Raw genomic sequence first — 24,739 nt, forward strand, 5'->3', positions numbered from 1 at the left:
CTAGAAGGTTAGTTATAATCTCTCCTTTTACCACAGAGCTTTGTTTGGTACAAAAATTTGGGAAACAAATTCCCTTCATGAAGTTATTGTAGCCCAATAAAACTGTGATGTTAAGACTGAACTTTTGTTGACATATTTTTCATAATATATATATTTTAAGAAAATCATGATGCGTATTTCAATTTGTTAAAAAATATTTTTTCTGCTGAATTCAAGTTGATGAAATTTGTAATAATTTTCTCAATTTGATGAAAGTCTTAGTCAGTCAATTTGTTTGATGAAACTTTTTAGCAATTGAGCAAGTTAATGATAAATTAAAATAACATGGAAAAAGGAAAAGAAAATCACAATTTCTAGGCCCTCAAATTAAGACCATTTCACCAAATAATCAAAACTTCCTCACTGATGAAGTCACTAATTTTCTAAGGTTTGACAACACCAGTGAACATGCTGCTACCATTGTTATACCTGATTAGGCTTTGACAACCTTACATTTTGTTAGGTCACATATAGAAGGCAGCTTAACGATTCGATCTATGACAACAACAAAAAATTTGTCAACTTGAAGCAATCAAGCTCGTTTGAGGTTCAGACAAACAGAATTTAAAGCACTTTGTTGTTTTCTTTTTTTTTTATGTGACATTTCCATATTTGACCTTCAATGAAATGTGCAAGACCATGAAAATGCTTTAATAATTAACTTAAATATAGTATGTGTTTCCCATTTGTTTACTTTAACAAATGAAACATTACTTGATCATGTTGGTTTAATTAGTTGATGAAGGTACCTCACAATGCGAAGCCATAATTATTATACAGGGAGAAAGTTTGCAAAACAGCTCAAAAATACTCTCATATGTTTATTAAAAAGCACAGACTTTTATGAGTAGGTTGCACTTTACTCATTGATGAACCCATCATGTACATTAAGTGTTCTTCCAGTCTGTTAAACTTTGTATTGACTAGCCATTTTCAAATGCAATTGTGTATTATAAGATATAAGGGCTTTTCAGTTCTTCAGCCCAAAGCTTTTTTCTAAATTTGCCCCCCCCCCCCAAAGAAAAAAACCCTGAATAATAATAATAATAAAATAATACATAAGTACAAATATTGCACCTCTCATATATAGTATTTGTTGACTATATCCATGGCAACTGCCTATTTTGAACATAGGAAGAAGAAGGATTGTAGGAGCAATTAATCAGTACAAACCAGGTTATTGGCACAAAAGGGGCAAGATACATCTTTAAGCAAATTAGGTATAAGAATATATGGGTCATTGTTAATAACCATGGATGAATGAATGGGTAGATTGCCTTTTAGTATAGTTTGGAAGTTGTGATAGATTATTAATGTGGCTGTAAGATTTTTAAAGAGGGTGGGATTATTAATTATGTAAAACAGAAGCTGAAATGATGGCCGAAAAATGTCAGCTTCATCGTGATCTAAGGGAGTCATATTATTAAAAGTTTAGAAAATAATATAGGCAAGATTTAGGCCTACTTAATATTCACCTACAATGGTGTCGATGTTAGGAGGTGAACACATGATCATTCCTGATTTTTGAAATTGGTGCGTTTTACGGGAGTAAAATCATTTAAAAGTTATTGATTGTCCTAGAGGGTCTCAAGTTGGATATGAATTTCGATCAATCACTGGTTGAGGCTGAAAAATAAAAGAAAAGGTATTTCAAGTAGAGTTATAGACTTATCTAGATATACTCCCTAAGAGCATTCTTTGTATTTTATCCGCATTTCACTTATTGCAGCACTGTATGGTCTAGTGCCAGAAAGTCATACTTAAAAAGTCTTTTACTCGGACTACAGAAAAAGAGCTGTCCGACATATTTGTCACACTGGTCCACGTGATCATACTGGTTCTCTTTTCAAAGCACTAAAATCTACTGAAACTTCAGAATACAATCAATCTAGGAATTGCTTCATATTCGTATCGTTTCCCTGGCAAACTGTTACCACACACTTTCTCAAAATTCTTTACATTCAACCAATTCCCTCGTTCAAAACTACAATACTCGTAATCCTCAGCTTAATTCTTCTACATACGGTAAACTGCACATCTTCCTCTCAATTGAGCCTTTGATATATCTTGCCAATAAACTTTAGAACTCCTGACCTAACACATTAATTGACAGACCTAGCTTAAGATATTTGAGATATAACTTGAGCAAATCATACCTCAGTACTTATTGATACTGATCATCATTCGTCTGCATACTTTCTTTGGGTGGATGGGTAGTTTTCGGTCGGGCATTTGTGTGTTGGGATAGAGTTTACAGTGGGGTGGGGGTGTGGGTGTTGTTCTATTTTGTGCGTTTGTTTCTATTGCTATTTTATTACTGTAATATGTCTTTCTAGTGGGGGTGGGGGTGTTGTTCTATTTTGTGCATTTGTTTCTATTGCTATTTTATACTGTAATATGTCTTTCTAGTGGGGGTGGGGGTGGGGGTGTTGTTCTATTTTGTGCGTTTGTTTCTATTGCTATTTTATACTGTAGTATGTCTTACTAATACTTAAATAATAGGGAGTACAGTAGGTCACTTTTTCAAGCCTGTGAGGGTTTATGGTTCTACTTCCTTTGCATCATGTCTCTTCCATCACTCTCCTCATACCCTAGCTCTGATTATTGTCAATATTTAACTGAATGATGTGAGAAGCAGGTTAATGAAATGATCATTAACAGACAAACCTGTAATTACCAGAACGGATGTTTAATGTCTTACTTTTCTCCACCAACATTACTCCATAAGGAATGATGGAGGTGTTGAAAGCTTTGCAAATGAATATAATCAAACATTAATCTGGGTATTACTCTTTGTTGCAACGGTTTCTGTTGGGTTAAAATTAGAAAGTCTGTATTTATTTGGTTATCACAAAACATGACTGCAGATACAGATAATATGCATTTCTAACGGCGCGGAAACAACCGGAGGAGCAGGTTATAGAGGGCGCGCAGTGTTAAAAGGTTACCAGTTTATTCTAGGCACGGTAGAACGAGGGTGCTAAGGTTGTGGGGAGACAGGTAAGCTTGTCACTTGTAAATATCCAAACCAGTAAGTTTTGGGATAAACATGATTCTTCCCTAGCTATGATTACTGCTAATAAATGCTTATACTGTGAGCAAATAAAGCCTGATTGAATATAAAATGATAATATCTGCAACTAGAAGTGCTCTAAAATATAAATAACCCACTTTGATTCAAATGCTAACATACTTTATACCAAATTGTGTTATTCAATGATGTTAAGCACTAGCAGATTTACTGTCGAGAAATGTTGCTGTTGTTGCTGCAGTCCATAATCAACAAATACATATTTAATACTTCTGTGATATATTTATGCTTGGATTTCACTCAGCTATGTATAGAAATGATCGAGCAGTGAATGGCATGTTTTATCTACAAATACTTCTGTGCTGATAGCTCTTTTTGTGCTATGCTATTAACATTGCTAAAACTTTACAAATTGACCTTCCTTGGAGGTTTGTTTTAAGTACTTCTCAAGTATAAAGAAGTGTTAAATTAGTCCGTAAGAGTTGCTTCTAATAGAGGGAAGATGCTTGAAGGGTCAACGTGAAAAAAATTTGTTTACGATTTCGCCATGATCGACCACTTATTCGACTTTCTAGCATATATGAGGGTAATATCGAACATGTAGAAAATACCATTTCTTTTGCCTAATGTGATAAACATATCACATGCCATGAATAATTACTCTTGCTACTCTTGCTAAATTCAAGATAATCTAAACTGTAAAGACAAACTCAATTTTTCTTTCAAAATTGTTGAAATTGTTTTGAAAAAGATATACACGAAGGAAAGAAAACTAACTGGGAAATTGTCACTAAATTTAAAAAAAGAAAGAACTTATAATAGCTTTTTAGTCTACTTCAAATGAAAGAAAACCAGCTGTACCAATTGTTAAGTGCAATTAAGTTGCTTGAATAGACACTTTCAAGGGATGAAATAATAGAAATGAATAAATTTGCATATAAACGTGATTACACTATTGTAATGGCAGCTTAACTGTCAAGGTTAAACCTAAGCTGTAAATCATGACCATTGCTTTGGTTACTTTTAGTTCTTTTTACTTTTTTGTTTAGAATGATAATTTTGATTTGCCTTAAATGGATTTAACTTTAGCTGTAGATGATTCAATTAAAATGAATACAATGATGAAGATTTGTTCTAGTCAGTCGCTATAATTAATCCATAAATCAAAATTATTTGGCCCTTTATATTGATAAAATTAACTTAAAATAAGGAGTTTATATAATTAATGCAGAGGAAAAAAAAAAAAAGTAACTGTTATTTTGCACTTACATGTTGGTTTTAATTTATATTTTCTATGAAAGTTTGCAAGTACTAAGCCAAATTAAAGTACAGTTGTTATGATAGCTCAAGTTTTCCTTCAAATGAATGAAGAAAAACAAAACAAGACCTCTTTCGTTCTAGATAATGATCATATAAAGATTTGGTAACAAAAAAAAAATATGTCACAAAATAAGTGATAATAGTCTTTGCTCTCAGTTTGACAGCGAGAAAAATTTGGAAAGAAAAGAAGAAAGAAAGAAAAAAGGACAAGAACATGACTTTGATGCTCTCATATTGTGACATGCACATTCTTAATTTGTTATTTTCATCTTACTGCTGCCGGGATGTATACTTTTAATACCAAAGTTGTTAAATATGTAGCTCTATAGCATTGAACTAAGACAGTCTACTCTGCAGGAAATCCGGTCCGTTTCTCTGAATGACTGCAGGTGCAGTGTTCTACATAATGTACCGGTGATTCATACCCTGATATAGAACGTATAGTTTGGTGAGAGACTTCTGTAAATAGAGAACTTTGAATCATTATAAAAGGCACCAAATTATGGATGAAAGCAGAAACAAGTCCTTGAATTTGACATCCATGTCACCATCTGTGAGAGTTAGTAATAGTACTGCAGCTGATGTCATCTGATGTAAGCACGCACACTGTCTCCGTCTTCTGCACGATTAAAAAAATACTTAATTAACGAGGGGACAAAAAAAAAATTGAAAACCAGACGATTGAGCCAAGAAAAAGCTATGGTATATTAGTAAAGTTATAAAAAATGAGCACTTAACAAATTGAATTGCTCAAGAAATTTTTTTATAATGAAAGATTGATTAGGGCATTATACCAAGCAAATGATAGAATTTTATATAGTATAATTATGTATATCCAAATGTTAAAAAAAGAGGATAAGTCAATGAAAAATATTGGGAAGTAAATAGAAAGGATAAAATTAAGAAGAAAGGAAATTCATCACAGGAATCAAGAAAAATAATAAAATCAAGAGTATCAAACGGACCAACAGAGAGGCGAGAGAAACATACTAATTATCCATAACAATGAGAATATGATATATTTATGTTAGAACTAATCGATTATGCTCAATGTCGGGAGGGAGAGGATTTTGAGACACAAATCATTGGTCATTCCAAATTTTTGGACCAGAGATTTTGCTTGCAATTTAAAATGAATAATCTGCGGTCATGCTGGATACTTTGAAAAGCCAGCACAAGTTTGCCAGCCCTCGACATCTCATTGAATTGCGTGATGTTGCCAGAGGCAGCATTTTCAACACCACTGAACATGGGTCTGTCCCCTACCCACCCTCCTACCCCTACCATCTTGACCCTGGTCTGGTTCTTGTTTAGTCAACCTTGCAGCGTTTGGTTCCATGATTATTGATCAGATTTAAATGAAATCATCATATTTACTAATATGATAGTTATATAAGGTACAAAAGTAAGACATGAATGTTGTCTTTGACATTTGGTCAGTTGCAGCGTGCATACACTGTTAAGAACACCATACAGGCCTGTTGTGCAAGTATCTAAAGTTATGTGGTTTGTGTATAACATAACTTATTAAAGCAGTAACTATTGGGATATTTGAGTTATAAAGTCATAAGTTGTGTAATGTTTGGATTGCTGGAAATGTCTTCATTTTGATGAAAAACAATCATATTCTGAACCAAGTAAAGGTATGTTGGTATGCAAATGTTGACATAAATGGACCCAAACTCCTATAAAACTAATAGTTAGTAGAAGAAAGGAAACAAAGTCAGTAACAATTGTAATTACTAATAATTTCTGAAAATAACAAAAAGTGTAAATAAAAAATTCTTACCCATTAAAAAAAAAAAAAATAACAATGAGATTGAGGGATGCGTCTTGTAATGAAAGGCTGCACAATTTTCTCTTAACTTTTGCTTTTATTTTTTGTGTCTAAAAAATGGAAGAAATTGGAACCCACTATACACTTGAATATTTTATAATCTTTGCATCAGTGTGATGTGTTAGATGGCTGTTCTTTCGGCTACTTAAATAAGCTTACCAGAGCAGCTAACAAAATAATCTCTCAAGGTGAAGAGGTTCTACTTTACTGGTAGAGATCTTGAGAAAGGTCAAGATCAGATGGACGACACGGATCATTGCTGATTCGGTTCACAACAACTTCATTTTGCAGTACAGGTATTAATATTTGAAGGTCATAGTTTTGGAGGCAAAGTTTCACTCAGCAGTAGTGCCATTAATACTGTGACAAATGTGTGTCTTTATTTCATGTTATTATTTATTTGTTTTTTATCATCAGTATTTATGTTATTAACATAATACAGAGACCAAGATCAAATATCCACCTCATAAAACTACATTATGTTCCATATTCATATATATGTATATGGTTGGTTGGCATCTATCTTGGTACAGAGTGCTCAATGTCTGGTGGACAGAGCGAAGTATAGATGAGAATTAGTTGAGATTAGTGGAACACTAGTGGTTGTTCACAACAACTACTAGTGTTCCAATAGTCTCAACTAATTCTCCTCTATAGATATAACATATATATTCCAATCAAAAAGGTTTACTCATTCTGCTATTGATATGGAGTGAATATTATTTGAGAATGAATAAGCACACAGCTATAGCACCGATGGACAGCCACCGGAAATTAATTTTGTTGCTATTTGATACGAATAATAAAACTCATTACTATCCACTGGGATACCGCCCATCCCAATCCCCACTTATCAACCACCCCCCCTTCCCCAATTCACCAGAATATCACACTTTATTGCTGCTTGGCATCCATCATAACCAACCATGATAAGGTACTGTACTGTGTTGAGTCTGGATACAAACCAAACAGATTTCTTGATTAATTATTAATTTGAAATATTTATCTTGAAACAAAAATCCCATTTTATTATGATTATTATTATGATTATTAACTTTTGAATGCCATGTGAATTTTTATTAGGAAAGTTAGTTATTCACAAGGTACATCTGGAATTATTTTATTTTACCTACAGGTTGTATTTTCTTTATTTTCTGTTCCTTTCGTTCTCCACCATATACCAAGTGATAATGTGTGATACAGTAATCCATGCATGCATATCCAAAGTTTTTGTCTTTAATTTTCTGTGCTTTCTTTATAACTTTAAGGGAAGATTTGGATGGGTAAGTTTCTTTTGTTTCCATGTTTAACGTTTTAATTTTCTCAAAAGTTGCTAATTTTGTGACACATTTGCATCGCTTTTGCTGTTATTTTACATGTACATCCAATCGCTCATGCACTTGAACGAAAAACATTGTCGGCTTGCGGTTTATTGCTATTGCCTCCAAATTGAAGTATGTTAGTGACTTTGCCAGAGTTTCTATTTGGAAGATAATACCTAGACATTGAGGAATACCTAATTAGTTAATTAAAGGGAAGTTAATTGGATAACATTAGGTAGCAATTAATCTTGGAATGCTAGTAATGTTCAGGTACATTTAGCTAAGTTGAGTTTGAAGATATGAAGCTTAAACTTGATTTAATCCTTAGAATGCTCCTTTAATGCAAAGTTGGTGGTGATTGGCTCCTCAGGGCAGGCCTAAATGTTAATGTTACTTAATCCATTTTCTCATGAACCCTAATAACTTGCCCAAAAGATGTTCTGTTAACTTAATATGAACACAATGGCATATTTTGATGATATCACCATATCACCATTTCTTGTTGACAAAATTGAAATGCACTGTAAGCATATTATGTGAGGCTAATCAAAGTTTCAAAAGTTATCCTTATTGAGGATTTCTGTTTCAATGATCTGTGTGTTAGACTAGTCCTCCATTGGGTGACATCATAATGTTTAACTTGCATGTTGACATTTGAGAATGGCCGAGAATTACCTGACTAATTGCTAACATAATTTTTGGGGGCAATAACGATACAACCATAACTCTGTATAGTCTTGATGTTTGTAGATGATTATTTGTATGACCTTTGCTTAATAGTCTCAACTGAACATGCTGCAGATTATGCAAGCCTCATGAACATTTCCAAACCAGAGTAGTACTTTATTACATATAAGTTGTTTACATGTGTGAAATTGTTGTTTGTATATTTAATGGTTTTTTAATGTGCTGTTGTATATGTTGTCCTCTGGATGCTGTAATGAATATACCCTCATGAGGGTATATATTAAAGCAAACATTTCAAACAGGTTAGCAGTATCTAAACGGGGGTTTATAAAGATCCAATTAACATATGCATGCAATATTGGCTTTCAAGTTAGCATGGTGACATAACATGAAACTGACAATTTTTCTATGATGAATATAATTCATATATGTGCTCCCTATATACCCCAATTGTATATGGACATTATTAAAAGTAGGATGCACAGTATGTCAATTTGCATTGAAATATTATCACAAATTTCATTGAATGAAAACTCATATTTGTTTCCTTGCCACAAGTATGATGAGCCCCCATCATGTTCCTCCTCCATGTATTAGAAGCACAATTTTTGAACCCTCATCTCTCTCTCTTACTTTCTAGTTTTATCCAAAACTGATGTTTTGACCATCCTATATCAGAACCCCCATTTTCTGTTCCAATCTCTGTCCCCATTGTTAATCCCCACCCCGTCTCCTCTTCCCAATTTTAAAGTATTCATGACTGCTGCATGGACAACAATTAAGATATGTCAACAATGTACCAGACAGTTTTGTGCTTATTAATTTAATTTGTAGTTTCATAAAACTTGAGACTACAAGGGACAAAGGGATATATAGGTATCATAACATAGTTATCATGCATTTAAAGTCTATTTAAACGTCTAATGCCGGTAATATGACCTAGTTTCGAATTAGGTGTAACAGAAGTGTTAGACACCACCATCGATCCCAGAAAATACACACACAGCTTGCTATCGTCAGTAATTAGACACTAGTGTAAAGTCAGTACATACAGCTGTGGTCAATACCCACAGCACATACAGTGATGGACATCTCAGATCCAGCTAAAGATAACAAGGTATCACGTTTCATTACTGTCTGCATTTTGTTGCGACATAAACAAAACGTCACTTGCAAGCAACAGAAAGTTAACTTTTCCAGATGGCCGCACGCGGTTTGGGGGCGAGTCTTCAATGCCATTAAGTCATATCATAACAATCCTTCACCCCCCTCCCCCCACCCCTCCCAACTCTCACTCATTCCCTCTGCAGTATGCAATGTCTGTAACGACCTCTCATGGCCCACACATTATAGCCTGCATTATATGACATAACATGAACATATTTTAACAACAGCTAATTTATTACATTTGTGGGGATATTTTAAAGGATATTGGTGACATAAATTAGCTGTACACTGTGTACTGTAGCTGTTTCTTTTTGTGGTAACCTGTCTCTGTCATATACTGGTCTTTCATTTGTTGTTTTTGCTGATTGAGGAGATGTATGATCCCTTTATACCTAATATGGTAGATCTTTTGTTGTTTAATTCTGCTGACTAAGGAGATATATTATCCCTTTATTCATAAATATCGTATGTCTTTTGTTGTTTAATTCTTCTGATTTAGGAGATGTATTATCCCTTCATTCCTAATATCGTATGTCTTTTGTTGTTTCTGCTGATTGAGGAGATGTATTATCCCTTCATTCCTAATATCGTATGTCTTTTGTTGTTTCTGCTGATTGAGGAGATGTATTTTCCCTTCATTCCTAATATCGTATGTCATTTGTTGTTTAATTCTGCTGACTAAGGAGATGTATTATCCATTTATACCTAATATTAGAGGTTTGTTGTCTTCAATGTGAACAAAGCATCCATTGGTCGGATAATTACCCTGGGTAACAACAGGCTTCGCTAGCATGGTGATTCTAGGAACCCACATAGAAAACAGTTGACAACACAACTAAAGAAATTAGTTGCAAACCTGAAGGTATTTTGAGCAATTAAGCCACAAAACTCGTGCCCTGTCTATAGGTACGATATCTGTTTTGTCTTCTTTTCGGATCCCAGCAATATTTTGTAAAACCTTTATAAAATGGGTTTGAAAATCTGTGACAGACCTGTATGTCGAGGTAACAGTTGACTTCAGGATGTTCTTATGACCCCAGCTAGCTGACACATTTACTATAAGTTAAAACCATACAGCTTGCACCTTAAAAATTAGTTGAACCTAAGAAGTCACCTTTAGAAACCCATTGATGTGATCTTTTCATGGGATTCTAATTCTCTCACGACATGCACTCACTTTTTCATTGCTGGCATCTCTCATATGTGATATTGATCTATTATTACACATTTTAGAGCTATTAAGGAGCAAACCTAATGCCTTATCATCCACAGTTGTCAATCATTAATTGTTGTTTTATTGTTCTAAAGTGACAGTTTAAATAGTTCAGTGTGTTTAATATTTGTTTGTTCAATTGCAATTTTGGACTTAAGATTATGTTGTTCACATTCAATAACAAATTGCTCTTTGACATCATTCTGCACTCACCTGTCTCTGCACAACATGTTGCACTCTTAGATGAAGTTGTTGTCAATCGTCATATTTTCCGCATCTTTCCAATGTCTTTCCACCAAGCTAGTTTTTTTCATAGATTTATCTCTAAATATTGTTTGCGTTTCTCCACTTTTCAAAATGTTCTGACTTTAATGGAAGTTAAAGCTATAAAGCCCAGCACTACATCAGATTCTTTGAGCAGAATGGGCCTGACACAAGAGAGTATGCAAGCATCTGAACTGGGGTTCTCAGGGTTAGAGCTCGACCTGTCCAGACAGACAACTTAAGTAATTCATTGTGGAAAATTTGGACTATCTTTGAGGTGGTGAGGTTAAATGGTTCCAAAGTTCATTTTAATTAAAGGATGACTTTGGGCACAAAATTATTGTTGTTATCTTTGAGAACATTTCAAAACACAGCTATCCCATCCCAGTTGTCTTTCTGTACCACTTATGAATTTTTGAGAAATTATCCTGTTAGCATCTGAAGTTCATCAATTGAAGTGTCTGGACTACAGAGTCTAACATGCAGGTCATAAGGTTAGGTCAGGTCAGGTCATAAAACATATAAGGATTACTGGCTCAAATCATATGCCTGCATTGTATCACAAAGTTGTTTAAACTATAACTTTATACCATTTTGTTTCAGTGTCAAACATTATTATAAATACATTATTAAATTTAATATTTTTTCTACTGGAAAAACAATGTTAATTTAGTAACCACAGTTGTTTTTTGTTAACACTGAGTTCCTGAGTTGGAAGCTATTACAGGAGAGGAAGAATCGACCACCTGATGATGTAACAAACCTTTGAAAAACAAAATCTTCTAATTGTGAAGCTAAGAATTTCCTGGAAGTACAATATAGACAGAGAAATTTAACATATGTCCAAATTTGCCAGTTAATTTATATAAATTTAGGCTGTGGCCTCATAGGGTCATTATTGTGACTATTAATAAGAGCCATTATTTTAGCCATTAATTATGGGCAATTATGCAGCAATTTTAGGGTCATTTAAGAAGGTCCCTTAAAGGTCGTCATGTCTATTTGAAGACCCCAGCAAATTGCTAGAATGATACATTTAAAGAGTTCCCAATTGTGATTTCTTGAGGTTTGTACCCTTCCTAAAATTATTTTTAGATTTTCAGATAATAATAGCAGATCATTCTTCAAAATGTTCTTTTAAGTCAAACCTTTGCTACATATGGGAGACATCGATGTCTCCAGGAGACTGGTCTTGATTACCGCAGGCTTTTTGTTGATATATTAACATCAAAGCAATAGAACACTTGAATGTTGCAAGTTTAATATTTCTGATCAATTTGGACCAAATTGACAGTTTAGAGGATGTGAGTAGAGCTATTCAAGTGTTATCTTCTTTAGATGGGTATCTTCATAGTCAAGTATAATTGCCATCTGCCAGGCAGCGTCTAGTTTGCCATTGCTGTTAAAAAGCGTGATGTGATCTTGAAGGAAATTTGATTTTCAAATTTAATTCTTTACTTCATTCTATCATTAATTTACTTCAGTATATATTAAACCTATTTTTTTAATGCCATAAATCAAATTTATATATTTAATTGCATTTTTGTTATGTATAGATCTAAAAAGGGCTTCTAATATAACAATCATTTACTAATTCAAATTGTTTTTATTATAAATTAGAAGCAATAGGAGTTTAGTTTTATCTATAATATGATCTATAAATAGGATATATATATATAATAGGATCTATAAATATGTCCACCATGTGTGTCCTGACTGTAACTTTAAGATTAATTTTGAATCACAGGGAAGCAATAATCTACCAAAAAACACTGAATCCCCCAAAATCACAAATGTTGATGTTGAAATTACAATCAAAACAGTCTGCCTGTTTGTTGAATTCTCACAACTTGCAAATTACTGTTTTACATCTCTCATGTGTCTGTGACCTTTGACATATTTGCAGTCGGATATTATTTTGTTCAACTCTGAAAAGTTTAGTCAACTCCAAAGAGTTTTGCGGACTGTTTCATTAATCAAAAATAAGTTAAAGGCTTGTTTAATAGTTGCAGAAAGTCAACCTGAGGGTTAATCTGTTGATAAATACGAAATTATAAAAATAAAATACAGCGGGATATTAGAGAACGTTGGGCCCACGTACTGGCAACTATGCAACTCAGTTGTATCGAAGTTGACGATAAATCGATAAAATTGAGAATATTTCTGACAGAAGAATGAAGAAGACAAAAACATTGGCTGCTTCTGCTTTCATAATGGAATAACGGCAAATGTATGTGACCAAAAAATAGTCAGTTAGTCTTTCCAGCTTTAATAGGACTAATTTATTTTCCGTGGCTATATTTTTCCACGGTCTTGCTTGGAAATATTTGATCACTGAATATTAAACCTTATATAAACACCTAAGTTTTCTTTTTCATTCTTCACAGCAAAAATTTTGTTTTTGTCAACAGTCCACACGATCAAGGATAAACAGGCTAATTAATAGTTTAACGTAAATGACGTTTCATGGCAATTCAGTTAATAAAATCTTCTTAGATTTGATTCCTTTTTTTTTTTTTTTTTTTTAAATTCTTTACCACTAGTTTTGGATGATGGTACAAATTAAATTAGGGCTGTTCCTCCTCCCCCATGAGGATTTTAAGTCTGTTACGACTTTGCAATGTTGATTTGAAGCGGAAAATCAATACAAGTACTTATTTTCTCTGTGTTTGCGTGAGAGATCTAAAAATTTTGTGCAGCATGATTTTTGAAAACATAAGCCGAGATATGAAGCGTCTTCCTCCAACCGTTATCAGGAATCTATGTTAGGATTTATTAGAGGGGGTAATTTATACTGTAATTATGTCTATGTAGCATATACAGTAGTGGCCATTGTAAGGTATGTTTCAAAATTGTGTGGTTGCCAATTGAGCAAGTGGCATGATCTGTACCAATATTTTATACAGAGGTTTACAGAATATATGTGGGAGTTTGGTAAAACCAATATTATTATCGCAGTCTGTTAATAACTCGTGAAAACTTAATTGGAAGCTGCAAAGTATTCCAAAGTAGTTTTTGAAGAATTTAGCTTTATGATTTGAAGGTGTTAAAGGATGAATCATTTTTTATGTTAAATGAGAGCAAAGCAAACTAAAAATACAAAATTGGAAAACTACGATTAAATTTACTTAACATTTTTATGAGGGGGCAGTCAGCAGATGCCGAGAAAATATCTACAGCGTAAAAGAGAGATGTTAAAATCAATCTTCTGAAATTATGCAATGAGTTGAATATTCATGAGGTCTAAATACTTGACATAAGTATTTATACTGTAGTGCCATGCATTTGTAAGTTGTAATCACCATATGATAATTTTTATTCTTTTTCATATATAATGAAATAATGAGGTACAAAGCCCATTTGATATGATTACAAAATAATTGCACCATTTTTGCACCAAAGTGTCCTTAATTTGACAAAAACTGGCCCCTTTGCCAGGAACGTGCAAGTACATACAATATATATTGTAGGTATCACTCCGCATAGCACATCCTGCATACTGGAGGCTGTATAAGGTTATCATACAAATGTTCACACAATTGATAAACTTTAAACACTAGAAACTGCACACTTGTCTAAAGTCGAAAACACAAAGGTTTGAAATGCTCAGCCACCTACTGTACACCACCAAGCACTAGGCATATATATACCACTTTGAACAATTGCAACTAACAAGACCATTCTTTTATTTGTTTTGTTTTACCACTTGTAGAGTACAAAGAGTAAGTATGGAAATTAAAAAAATTCTATGTAAAAGTGAAAAGCAAGTTTTAATCTAAAACCCACTGAGGGCTGTAGCAAGTAGAATACAAGTAGAATGGGAAACACCAATGCTAATTTAGCTTACATGTTAGAAGAGGTTCTTCGAATTTTGTAATATTTTAAACAAAATTTAAAATGTTGAGGATGATAGCAAGTAATGTAAATTGTTGGACCATACAGTCATATTACAGTCATATTTTTGTATATAATCTACTATATATACATCAAACTTTTTGATAATATCCAAACTGCTTGTTTGATTGATCAATTTATTGTTTATTAGATAAGACTTAATTAGATTATCTTGTGAACAAAAATTTCAGAATCTGCATCAATCATAAACCACTAAATAATTGTAAGTTAATGTGAATTTGTTATTATCAGATCTCAGAAAGCTGTATTTGAATATTTATAAATTAGAAATATCTTAATTTTGAGTAATTAAGTTTATCGTGTGAAATGATCAGACACTGGTAACCAAACACGAAAAAAACATGCTTTTAAATAATGGATAAACTTTCTTAATTTCTCACATTTAGGTGAATTTAGGCATATCATGCATGCGCTCTGTACGACCCTAAACTGTCCACTAACTCGTGCGTGTGAAACAAGTCCTGAGGTTTACTGATAATCTGTAGTAGATCGATACAAGGAATACAAGCAGTAGAAATGGTGTGTTTCTGGGGGAAAAAAATTCTTCTTATTGTATCAAAATTTTCTATTCAATCCAATCCAATCCAAATTCAATTCAATTATGACTCATTTATTACATCACATAACATAAAGGAAGAAAACATGCGTGCATGCAAAATATGTGAGGTTTGTAATAGTAAGTAGGTAGTGTGATGAATGGTATGTCTGAAAATTCTGACAGATAACTGGCTAGGTTATGAATAACTAGGAATAAGTTAGGAATACACTAAGTCTAATGTGTGGTTGTGGCAAAATGAATTTCTACAATTTGAGTGCCGAGATATAAATCCATAAGATGGGTTAATTATTGCTTGATAACATTCATCATGTATAAACAACATTGCAATGCTACGAATACATGAAGCCAAAGCATGGATCATCTGAGAGCTACAGTATCTACAAAAATGTGACAAATCAGAACAGAATGAAACATAGGAATTATAATACTTAATTCTCAATTCAATGACAAAGACACTCGAAGGAACTTTAATATCTTTGGTAGCTTTTGTCAAGATGGGTGTTGTAGTATATATATATATATATATATATATATATATATATTATATATATTATATATATATATATATATATCTACATACATACAACATAACATGAGAAATAATGGGTTAATACTCATATTTATGTAACATACATCAAGAGCAAACCATGACTAAACCATTGATGCATGTGATATCTGGAAGCTGGGTGAAAAATCTCACATACCTGTATATACAAACATGTGACAAAGTGCATATTGTTTCCAAGGTATTGTGGATAAGACGGAGCTAACAGGAAAGATCTTCCAATGGAGTGGAGTTTACATGGTGATGTAAGACTTGTTTTTTCACATAACATGCGATGTGGCTTGTCATCATCATTGTTGTATGTAACATCATAAGCATATAAAGTCTAACTTAAATGGGTTGGTGCATGGAACTTATGGAGGCTGGGTAACAATTTGGTCAATAGAAGAATGTTTTCATTACTTTTAGAATATTTTGGGAAATATTCAAATAGGGTATGTACTCTTTTGAAGTGATTCTGTTACATTATTAATGTTTGTTCACATTGTCATTTTGCAAAATTCTCAAAGTACACGTTGCAAGTTGTCGAGTATGTGAAACAGAGTCTTCACTTGAAAGGACACATGATGTCCAACAGATAGATAGATCTCACCCTCATCTTCTCCCTGCCTGGGTCTCTGGCTTGCACCCTACCATAATTAAAGGACAGGACACATTGATGAAGACAAAGCTGTGTAGCCTGCAACTAAAAGTGATCTTGTCCTTGAAGAAACGACAAAGTTTCTTGCTTAGTAGAGATTGATAAGTTTATACCAAATTGTAACTACTGTATCATGTCAGATATGTCACTTCTTTGGAATTATATATAGATGTAAAGGGATGAAATATTGGGAACTAAATAATGGATTATGATCCAACTATCTTTGACTCATGCACGTTTTGTCCTTTTCTTGAACATTGGTAAAATTCAGGGTGCAAAAATATTGACAACTGTTAATATGATTGTTATGGTAATTGCAAACCATTTATTTTAACAAGGTAATCCACATATAATATGGAGTAGACGCAGTGTATGGTAATTAACTTGTTGTATCTGGTATCTGTTCGACTTTAATGACGATGTGGGGTATATATATAAGGTCATAGATAGCCGTAACAGATCACCTGGTTTATAAATATGTAACAAAACCATGACAACCAATAAGAACACATCACAAATACAAGAAGGTTTTGCTTCTGTAATTTCTATAAATTTACATTCTGACTTTGTCAAATTTATCCAACGTGCTACTTTAAATGTTTACTTTGAATTGTTGAAGAACTCTGTTAAAGATATGTAACTTATTAGTCATTATTACGATATAAGTAAACCGTATTGCCAATTTAAGCTAAGCAAAAAATTTGGTGAAAATGTAAATAAAGTTTCAGATTAATTACATAATTTTAACCAAATGTTTCCTTTCGTTTCTTACGTAGGAGAGACGAGGAGAGAAGTGAAGATCAAGATTTATCCATCCAGCTGGACTGCTTCTTCGCCCAAAAACTCACTGATGATGATGAACTGGCAGAATTATTTCCTGATGATGGTGTCGATCTTAATAGTCCTGTAGATGTCTTTCATGCTGTGTTCGGGAAGGTATATTCAACATTTTTGCCTTTAAATCTGGAATCTTCCACCTTTTAAGCATGCTGTGCTCACATTTTTGATTCATTACATTTATTTTATAATTATATTGAGTATACTACTTACTAAATGATCGATTCCAAAGTTTAGCATACTTGCAAATTTGTTGTTTCAAAAAGTAAAAAGTGGTAGGTTTATAATAGTCGTGTATCAACTTGGACAAGGCTCTCTTACAGGACTTTACATCAATTAACCGCTGGTCATTGGTAATTTGTCACACCAACACACCCAAGTGTGCACAATTGAAGCACAGTCGCTCTTGCTGGACACAATGTGCACCATATCAATGGGACTTCCCATAGTGTACATCCACAAACTGGCGCACGCAACTCTGATTACACGTTACCTCTCAGCTGCCCCAATTTATACACCTGTGTGAATAGAGGCAAAGGAGATTAAGTGCCTTACCTCGGGGTCACAATGGTTAATTGATCTGGCCAGGATGGGGGGGGGGGGTGGACACCTGCAGGTACTTTTCTATTAACTTATACTCCAGACCATGAAGTGGGAGGGGGGAGCCATGATGTCGAACTTTGCATATTCTTGTGAGAACAATTGTCACTGAAAGTGTCGTGTCTAGGTATTTCTATTTGTGACCATTTCTTATCTTTCGAACATTTTTGGAGCAACAGTTATGACCTTTGACCCCCCAAAAAGCTTTGTTTTTCACCCAAATAATGAAACATTGCCTTTATTCTGGCAACGTTATTATGATGGAAAATAATATGCCTACTTGCAACTAAAATACTCTCTCATTATACATTTGGAATCATGTCTGACTGGATGGGTAGCTTTACCTGTCCAATCGTTGTTGCCTTGACCCAGGGTGAAGCTAATATAGATTGGAAATGATCTGTTAAATTAGAAACTTGCAAAGCTTGAAACGAAATGTAGAATGAATTGTGCCCTGATATGACAAAATGTTCTCCTATGTGTTGAGATTCTGTGGTTATTCATTCACTCAAGAGAATAAATTATTCAGTATCAGTTGGGGAAATCTGTCTCTTGAGGTTATCATTGGAATAAGGAAAAGAAAGAATGATAGAATCCCATGCATGTTTGATGATAATTCTATGGAGAAATCAAGAAAAGTGGTCCATAATTGCATTGAAAAGGAAGACAGTTAACTTTTATTAGGTTCCCATCATCCCATGTCACTTTCAGACATTTCCTGCTGTAATTAAACTGGTGTGTGCAGTATTTGCAGCATCGTATGGGACAGGGGTAGGTCTTTGCACAATGAAAAGGAATCAAATAATTGAATGTGATTATATCACTCTTCCATCCGTGGTAAAATACATGAATAAATGTGGCCGAACCCTGCTCCCCAGATCCAACCTACAAAAACTATAAGCTGTAAAGGATAAAGAAAAAATAAAAAAGTTTCTATGCCTTCATCTTAAACTCTGATATGATCTGGTTGTATTTAAAGTCAGATTATCAACCCAATTAAAGTGGTTAATTAATTGTTATAACGGCGTCTAATGCTTGGTTCATTCTAATGTTTTGCGGTTTTGTGGCCGTGCTTCATCAGATTGTACGATCATGTCATCGATTGTTTTAAATCACATGGCTATAGCTATATAACTTGTTATCGTTGTTTCTCCATGATTTGATCGCAGATTGAAGACAGTCCCCAAGCCGCTTCTTTACTCTCCATTCTACATGCTCTCTTGCAACTGGAGTCATCTGACCCTCTCTACGACAAGACTTGGGAACTCCTAGAAAAAATTGTCATCCAAACCATTTCCCTAGATAAGGGTCAGGACATTGCGACCTTATTAAATGACGGCCTCAAAAATTTGATCAATCACAAGAAAGTCATAGAAGCTGGAGGAGAAAACGCCACAAAGAAAGTCGTTCAAAAAGTTCCTTCAGCAAAGGCTGTCAGTACCCAAACATACTTCCCAGAAGATACGCCACCAACAGTGACCGCAATTGAAGTGCCTTCCGTTTCAACAGCACCCCCTCCTCCTCCTCCACCACCACCATTTCCTGGAGCAATAGCTCTTCCCATTCTAGGTATTCCAGGAACCCCTCCTGCTCCTCTAGCTCCTCCACCACCCCCACCTCCACCTCCACCTTTAGGATCCGCACCATTTCCCCCACCCCCACCACCTCCCCCACCACCTCCACTCCGTGGAGGACCACCACCGCCACCTCCACCTCCTCCACCTGGCGGTGGACCACCTCCTCCCCCGCCTCCACCACCACCAGGAGGAGGACCTCCACCGCCACCACCTCCAGGTGGATTTGTTACTGCGAACCGGACACAAGCCTTGACAATGTCTGCACCAGTGAAACCGAAGAAGAAGCTTCGTGCTCTCAATTGGTCCAAGATACCAGCCAATCGGGTGATGTCCCCGTCTCCAAGTGATGACGGTGACGATGGTGAGCTCAATAGTATTTTGTATCCGTCACTTTCATAATGAAAAATGCAATGGATGAGACAAGTGTTTCAGTTTACACTGAAATTTATTCATCCCAACCCATACATAAAGCATTCTGACTATAGACTTTTAACTTAATTCATCAACCTAATTACTGGGAATGCATGGTGAAGGGAAAAAACACATTTATCGTCGGTTAAGTCTAATATAGTTCTTAATCAGATGCATTTCAAGTTGGAAGTTAGCTTTCCTGTGAATAAATTTAATACTCAGAAACTTGTACATGTTTTTTTGTGTGTGTGTGTGTGTGTGCATTTATTGAGAAATGGATTGTTAATTTCATACATTTTTAAGACTAATTTTAAAATGATACATTTAAATATGGACCCGCCAGCTTACATGCTAATTTAAAACCTCTGGTTATGCCATTGTGTCTGTTATTTTCTTTACTAAATGGAGAGATACAGTACATCAAAGGTTATTATATGAACTAATATCAGTCCACAATTACTATAATAATCACATCCATATCTTGCCCAGCAATATCTAAGCGGTCGGCATGAAGAGCTATTCTTGCGAGAAAGAAATCTGCTCAAGTCTGACAACTTTCTGGATTATTGATCGATCCAGAAATCTCTCTGACAGGTTGTTTACCCCAAGGGTCCAAAGTGACAAGACTCACTCCAAAAATTGTTGTGTGTTACTTGGATGGAGTCGTGGAGGGGGAGACTTGTTAAAAAATCTTTACCAAATGAAGTGGAAGTCAGCTGAAACTTTCATTTTCTGAGAGAGAGAAAAAATATGAGAGTGTGTTTGCTCAAAGGATAATTAAATTGAATTCCGCAGTTACCAAGTCGATGTAACTTTATTATCCGGTTGTGAATTAAGGAGGCCAGCACAGAGTGATTCGCTTAAACTTGTCTGCGGCGGTCTCGTTCGCAGTCGTATCAGAATGGAACAGAATAGTATTGTGACCTCATTTCTTGTTATTATGGATCCTGCATTTACTGTATACTCACAACAGTGATTTCAAGAGGACAGAACATAGTTGAAAAGATTTATTGTAAAGTTTTGAACATTTGAGAATGTGGATTTTGGCTGTCCTGTTGACCAAAGAGTTTAAACCTGTAGCAGGACTTTAGTGTTAAGTTTCCACCAGTGGTAGCCTCTACAAGACATGTATTTATTTGGGTGAAAGTGGACGGCTTATTTGTGCGCTACATTCTTTTAAATTGTCCAGTGGAACTTTATGCATGAAGTTTTGACTTTAATTGGGAATTGTTGCAAGGAAAGTTTCACATTTCCTTGTTATTCATAATTAAACCGTTCATAAAACCATCACAAGATATAACATGAACCAGCTAATGGTGATATTTCAGGTTAGTAGAGTGTCAATGAATGCACAAAAACTATTCTTTAAAGTTATAGGTAATCAATATCGTTCTTGTATTAAAGGAAATCATAACAAAACTAGATATTTCTTCAGCTTTCGGAAGTGTTCGAGAGTTTCTTATTTCAGCGCATATTTCCTTTCTTTGTGTAGTAAGACCTGCAAGTCAACTAACATTGCAACTGTAAAGAATCCTTTCAACGCATGACTGGTACTTAATTGAAAGTGATATGTTCATATAGAAAGAGATCCATGTTTTATAATAAATTGTTAAAAACTGTCAGAGCAGCATAATTTCAGGAAAAGTCAATTATTTTTTATTGTGATACCCTCAATTTTTTAAAGCGCTGAGATTTTGAAAAATAAATTTGACTTTCATGGTTAGTCTATTAACAGACTTTTCAATTTCCCATTTTAAAAGTGAAGAAATTTGCGTTTATGCATGTTCTACGTTGACTTTTCTTATGGCAATGTTGGCCCTATATTGTGGTTTGTATCACTCCCAAGGACTATATGATACAAGTAAAGTATTTCTCCTAAGCAGCTTCATTCATTAAGTTGGTTCCAAATTGCAATATTCTGACCATATCTGCCAAATTCTGTTCACATATTGGTTACAATTATCCAAGCTTAGAAAACCTGTTTGCTCCGTCTAAAGAACATGGAAGACATTTTGGTCACGTTTCATTGATAGTTTGAAATGGATCAAACTATTGTGAAACCTCCGATTCCTTTGTGTTAGTGATTGGTCTCTGAGTTCTCTTATTTGATTAAATAGATTATTTACATACATTATGCACTTTATCCACTCGGTGCTGTGGCCTAGTGGAAAAGGCGGTGGCATTTGAAGCAATGAGGCTTAGCAATCGGGAGGTTCGGGGTTCGATTCCCGGCCGGGTCATAGTAAGGTGGGTTTTTCATCCAAGAGCAACCTACAGTTTTCCCATCTGAAATGACTTTCTAAATTGAAAAGATTCCAAATTTGAGTTAAAATGTTGAATTGGAAGCACCTGACGTGTAAGTTGTAATCCATAAGCCCTTGCGGGTTTCTCCCACATTTGTGGTCGCTTAAGCGTCGTAAAAATAACTGCTGATTATTATGATTATAATTATTATTTTGCATAATTAGAAAGGTGGCCGTTAAAACATGTATTTTTACCATATCTTTTATTACAAGTCTCAAGTTTGGTTGTTTCTGCTAAACCAAGCACAATTCATTGTCTTCTGTTGTCAATTGAAGATTGATTTTCAACATCTTGGATGGAACTGACGATTTTATTTTGACAATCCAGTATAAATATCAACAATTATTGGTGTGATCAAACATGATTAAGCAGGCTTAACATATCAACAGTACCTTAAACTTATATTTTAAATGCTAATAAAATGTGATAATTTGTCTCAACTTTCAGTGAAAAACATTTGGCAAACCATTAGTGAAAATCCAATGGATGTGACATCGGAATACGAGGTTCTGGAAGATTTGTTTAGTCAAAAAACCAAATCACCAAAGAAGACCGGAGAAAAGGAAAAACCCAAGAAAGAGTCTAAGGAGGTAAGAATCCTTCCTTAAGTGAAGTTCCTGGTGTCAGATCACCAGAAGTCAAATAGTAAAAATAAGTGCCATGGTCAAACTTTGTGCAAGTTACAAGGACAAGGTTTTGAATGTGGTTTGGTCTTACACAGTGTCCACAAAGTGTCCACAATGTTTGGTGGAAGTCAGACTTTATTTGAAATCTTGCAAATAGGATATCTCAATAAGTGGACTGTTTTACAGATGTCATACGTGATTATGTTGACTTCACATTGATTTATCAGCAGATTTCTAGTTATTGTTTTTTCGGTGTGAGTAAAGTTCCTTTAAAAGGTCAACAGAGGTCAAAATAAAGACAATCGTGAAAGCTGCATATATCAAGTACTATCTTTGTGCAGTACGGTATGCTCTTATACTTTGCAAAAGATCTGTGAAGTATTCAACAAGGTCAATGAGGTGAAAGGTCATTTGAGGTCAACAGAAGTCAACATCAGGAAATCTTGTAAACACAAGAAGTGGTAGTATTGACAGCTGTATTATATAATAATGAGTGCACATACCTTTTTGCTTTTGAAGGGATAAAAGGTCAGCACAGGTCAAAATATAAATTTTTTAGAGCGCTCAGTACCTCAATGGCATCTTTGATGTTCCACAATAGCCAAGAACTGCTCTTACTCATGATTGGTCAAAGCTAATGACCTTTAACCTCATTGAAAAACGTCTCGACATTTCTCTTGTAACTCCGCTGTACAAAAACACTTGCAAAATCAAGCTGTGTAAGAGGCAGATCAGTACCAGCTGATGCAATGAACCTAACCGTTAATTGACCTGGTTTCAGTGACCCTCATATTATATTTTAATCTTTATTAAAGTTGGAGGTATTTTGTTGTCCGTAATGCTGTCCGTGATAATCAATAGCTTAATCCAGTAGGTGACTGTATTGACAAGCACTTGTACATAAATTAAGTACTGATGTAACTCCTTACATAAATAACTCATTCAAGTTAAATGCCCAACTGAATTGTACCATGTGTTCTGGAGTGATAGAATCATAGCTTAAGATTGCTGTAGTTTGGGAGGTTTTTCTTTGGGGGGGGGGGAGTTGTGAAGGAGCTCAAAGGGAGGGCATCTTCATGTATCTATTATCGTTTACTACTTTACCAGTGTTGATTTTACTTTGTAAAAATTATATCTCATCAACCACAAGTTGAATCAATGTCATACTTGGTAGATAGATGCCCCATGATGGAAATTGGTAAAGGTCAATCAGGTCAACAGGTGTCAAAGTTTGAAAACCTTTTACACATGATAACTCCAAAATTAAGTTGCAATAAATCTGTCAATTCTCCAGTGGTATGATTTTCTTTTGGTGAACATAATTTGGTCACATTCAGTTCAGTTAAGTTTTGTGAAGGGGCTCTGTAAGTCTTTAAAGCAGCTTTTTGCATCCTTTTCTCTGACTTCCTCAACCCCATAGACCCAACGATGCCATAACGACATACATAAATAGCTTAAATCTATTTAAATCTAACTTCCACTGGTGGAATAAAAGTCGAAAAATTTCCAACTGAACATTGTTTTTCTCAAAGATATTTTCTGTTCGGATCGCAATAAACCCCACCCATACTATGAATATTGAAAAATTCTAAAAAGTCATGGAATAAAAATTCTATAGTCTAATTGTTTTTACCAGTGAATTAAATGGTTGATGCTGTGTCAACATGATAATTGATCCTTGATTTATTATACACTATTTCTTCTCTCAGTGTTATAAATTACTTTATTTTACACTGTTTCTTCTGTCAGTGTTACAAAGTACTTTATTACACTATTTCTTCTTAGTGTTATATATTACTTTATTATACACTGTTTATTCTGTCAG

The 24,739-nt window shown here is 34.5% G+C and overlaps 1 protein-coding gene across 3 annotated transcripts in view; it reads left to right on the forward strand.

Moving 5' to 3' along the window:
• LOC139980001 (inverted formin-2-like) overlaps positions 1–24,739 on the forward strand; it is a 101,592-nt gene that overhangs the window by 63,153 nt on the left and 13,700 nt on the right. For 2 of the 3 annotated variants that reach the window (XM_071991327.1, XM_071991326.1), the window contains exons 7-10: positions 7,496–7,510; positions 17,336–17,495; positions 19,166–19,934; positions 22,736–22,878. In XM_071991327.1, coding sequence (XP_071847428.1) covers positions 7,496–7,510; positions 17,336–17,495; positions 19,166–19,934; positions 22,736–22,878 — 1,087 coding nt within the window. The remainder of the gene's footprint in view (positions 1–7,495; positions 7,511–17,335; positions 17,496–19,165; positions 19,935–22,735; positions 22,879–24,739) is intronic. The other variant, XM_071991328.1, reaches the window with a different exon arrangement.

The sequence above is a fragment of the Apostichopus japonicus genome, chromosome 14, assembly GCF_037975245.1.
Source record: "Apostichopus japonicus isolate 1M-3 chromosome 14, ASM3797524v1, whole genome shotgun sequence".
Taxonomy (NCBI): Eukaryota; Metazoa; Echinodermata; class Holothuroidea; order Aspidochirotida; family Stichopodidae; genus Apostichopus; species Apostichopus japonicus.